The sequence below is a fragment of the Dendroctonus ponderosae genome, unplaced genomic scaffold (genome assembly GCF_020466585.1).
Source record: "Dendroctonus ponderosae isolate FM_Combo_2020 unplaced genomic scaffold, Dpon_F_20191213v2 Dpon_F_20191213_12, whole genome shotgun sequence".
NCBI lineage: Eukaryota > Metazoa > Arthropoda > Insecta > Coleoptera > Curculionidae > Dendroctonus > Dendroctonus ponderosae.
Genome location: NW_026017316.1, coordinates 11749 through 15625, shown reverse-complemented (window position 1 = coordinate 15625; position 3877 = coordinate 11749). Strand labels below are relative to the sequence as shown.

The 3877-nt window shown below is 46.1% G+C and overlaps 1 protein-coding gene across 1 annotated transcript in view; it reads left to right on the top strand.

Annotated features, from left to right (window-relative positions):
- The first annotated feature begins 1666 nt into the window (after window positions 1-1666).
- Window positions 1667-3877, top strand: part of LOC125503125 — a 2967-nt gene continuing 756 nt past the window's right edge. The window contains exon 1 of the mRNA XM_048663055.1: window positions 1667-3836. Coding sequence (XP_048519012.1) covers window positions 1667-3836 — 2170 coding nt within the window. The remainder of the gene's footprint in view (window positions 3837-3877) is intronic.

Below are 3877 nucleotides of genomic sequence, written 5' to 3'. Positions count from 1 at the left end.
GTTCGTATTAACTACAGACGCCTCTAATATAGCCTTAGGCGCAGTTCTTTCACAATCAACACTACCTAACGATCACCCAATAGCATACGCTTCTCGTACTCTAAATGAAACAGAACCAAAATATTCTACAATTGAAAAGGAATTGCTCGCCATAGTTTGGGCATGTAAATATTTTAGACCCTATCTTTACTACAGAAAGCTTCAAATATATACCGATCATCGACCCTTGATATGATTGTTTAATCTAAAGGAACCAAATTCTAAACTCGTAAGATGGAGGCTTAAACTCGAAGAATTTGATTACACAATCATTTATAAAAGCGGAAAACAAAATACTAATGCTGACGCTCTTTCTCGTATCACTCTCAACGCACTAGAAACTAATTCAACCCATAACAACCCAGGTGACATCGATATCGATATTGAAAAATTTCTAGAAGAAACAACTAGTCAATTCAACACCGACGATCTTATGAACGAAAATATCAGCCAAATTATTGAAGAACTAGAAAAACCCTTAACATCAAGAATAAATGTAATATCAAATGTTCAAATAAGACCACCGCACAATTCTTCACAAACCATTCATAGTCTTAATGCAAGCGAAAGCCCTGCAGAAATGACTCTTTTAGACGAAATAATTAATAATAAACCAAATCAAATAATTGCCAAACAAGCTCCTTATGAAGCCTACATAAATGTAAAACAAGAATCATTTGACGGACATAAAATCATCCATATTACTATTCCAAACAATGTAAACGCAATAACAAAATTTCTCAATGAATACCTTATAAGTAAAAATACTTACATTCATTTCCTTTCTCCAGAACTACGATCTACATTCCAAGAAACTCTAACGGAACGCTTTAATACTTTCAAACTCATTGATTGTAGCAAACTAGTAAACAATGTAAAACTAGAAGAAAGAGAAATGATAATAAAATTTTCTTACGAAGATCTCGCCAGATCAAAATTAAGCTATTACTGGAAATGAATGAAAAACGATATTTCTAATTTCATCAATAATTGCGAAATTTGTCAGAGACCAAAATCTAATAGAAGAACACCAGATCAACCTCTGATACTCACTGAAAGAATTATGAATATTAAAAGCTATTCAAAAGGTTTAGTGGTCACTTTCATTTTAGAAATTCCACTGGTCGAATCAAAAATTTATCACTATTACCAACTATACCCAGTGCCTATCCCTAGAAACCAATCAAATGTATTCTACATAAACTTTCCACATAAACCTTACCTTGCAGTCAGCGATACTAAGTATTCGTACATAGACCAAGTTTGCGATGAACTTTCACCGAATCAATACCTATGCAAAGAAGCGCAAGTTACATATGTAGTATCTGCTGATTTTGAAGACAATTTTGAGGAGCTCATGAAAGAAGTAAAACCAAGCGAGCATCCTCAACATTCTCAACATCCAAGAAGACAGGGCACGGCACAACAGAACAACCCTAACCAACCAAAAAGGAACAACTACAACGCCCAAGATGCCTCAAGAATCCAGAAGCTCTATCGCAAAAACCGCCAACGTGCTTTCCGGGAGATTATTGATGATGACTCACCGTTCTGCCGCATCCCGAGCAACGACCTACACGCTCACTTCACGCGGGTATTTAGCCTCGGCACGCAGCTGACACCAACAATGCCGACGCAAGCACAAGTGCCGCCCGTACTCAACATAAGCGACCGTGACCTAATCCGCTGCAGCAACACTGCGCCCGGGCCCGACGGCGTGCGATACTCCAACTGGAGGAAGTTTGATGTGGGAGCCCAGATCATCGCAGTAGTCCTGAACTGTGCCAGGCGCCTAAAGCACACTCCAAAGGCATGGACAACCTCAGTCACTATCCTAATCCACAAGAAGGGTAGTCGTGAGGATGTATCAAACTGGCGACCCATCTCGCTATCGAACACAATAGCCAAAATCCATACGTCGGTACTGGCTGAAAGGCTGGGCGCTTGGGCTGCAAGAAATCACAGACTGGGCGAAAGCCAGAAGGGATTCCTGCAGATGGATGGATGCGCGGAGCACAACTTCGTCCTGCAATCGATAATCGCTGACGCAAGAAAGAACCGAAGACAGTGCTGCGTGGCTTGGCTCGATCTTGCCAACGCCTTCGGATCAATACCCCACGAGACGATCTTCCAGTCACTGGAATGGTCCGGCCTGAGCGACAACTCGATAGACGTTATCCGACGACTATACGAGAATAACACAACGTCGATCAGGAGCAGCACTGGTCCAACACCCGCCATCCACATCACATCTGGAGTAAAGCAGGGTTGCCCACTATCACCAATTATTTTCAACCTGGCAATTGAGCCAATTCTCCACGCCATCACAGCCAGTGGGGGCGGATACCGTTTGATGGGCAAGAAAATCAATTCGCTGGCATACGCTGACGACATGGCCATAATCGCTGAGAATCCACCTGATCTCCAGCGACTACTGGACACAACCACAGAAATGGCCAACTGGGCAGGGTTATCCTTCAACACAAAGAAATGCGCAACCCTCCACATCGACGGCCGGCGCAAGCAAGCTATTACAACCGCTTTTAACATCCAAGGCGGCGAACCAGCGATCTTAGGTGAACACGAACTATACGAACACCTTGGAGTTCCTACGGGCTACCACACAGCCAACTCCGCAGACAAAGTGCTCCAGGCAATGAGTCGAAACTTAGGGAAAGTCGACAACTCTCTACTAGCACCATGGCAGAAATGCGACGCCATTAACACCTTCGTGCTCCCATGCCTGTCATTCCATCTGAAGAACGGAGTGGTGCCCAAAACAGAACTCTCCAAGCTCGACAGAGAGCTGAAGATCGCTGCTAAGAAATGGCTAAACCTGCCCCAACGAGCAAGCGTCGAACCCCTCTACATGAGCTATAAAATGGGAGGGGTCAATCTTATGCCAATGAACCAGATGGCCGACATCAGCCAAATAACACACGCAGCAAGATTGCTAGACTCTGCAACAGTGGGAAGCCTGGCCAAACTACTGCTGCAGCAGTCGGTTACTCAACGCCTGCGTAGAGATGGCACCAACAGTGAGCTGGCCGAATACCTAAACGGCTCCATGGCTGGGGACTTCAAAAATGAGTCCATCGACGTCACGAACACATTCACTCGACTCAGGACTGCCACAACGCGGCTCCGCAGAAAACACCCAAATGTCGAGTGGATCTCGGTGGACGGCAAACTGAAGGTGAGCATCAACAAATGCACGGTAAATACCAGGGACGTGGAAGCTTCCCTTAAAAACCTGATGAGGGAAAGCTACCGACAGCAGCTCCTTGCCAAACCCGACCAGGGCAAAGTGTACCAGGTGACGCCAGCCGCAACTGCACCAAACCACTTTATGCGCAGCGGCGACTTCACCAGGTTCGCCGAATGGCGCTTTGTCCACAGAGCAAGGCTGGACTGCGTCCCACTCAAAGGAGCTCGGAGGCACGGGAATGGCGACAAGAGATGCCGGAGGTGCGGACATGCCAACGAAACATTACCGCATGTCCTGAACCACTGCAAACCGCATTTCGCCGCCATGACCAGACGACACGACGCTGTGCTCAACAGGATAACCAAGGCGTTTAAACCACCTGGCGACACAGTGGTCAAGGTCAACCGCACGGTGCCCGGCTTCGACGACGGTCTACGACCCGACCTACTGATCACGAACATCAACGAGAAAACGATGACTCTGGTGGACGTCGCAATCGCATTCGAAAACCGGTACACGGCTTTCGAGGCGACCAGGGCTGAGAAGTTGCGGAAATACAAACACATCGCCGACGACTTTATTGCCCGGGGTTACGACGTCCACATGGACGCTTTCATCATCGGCTCCCTT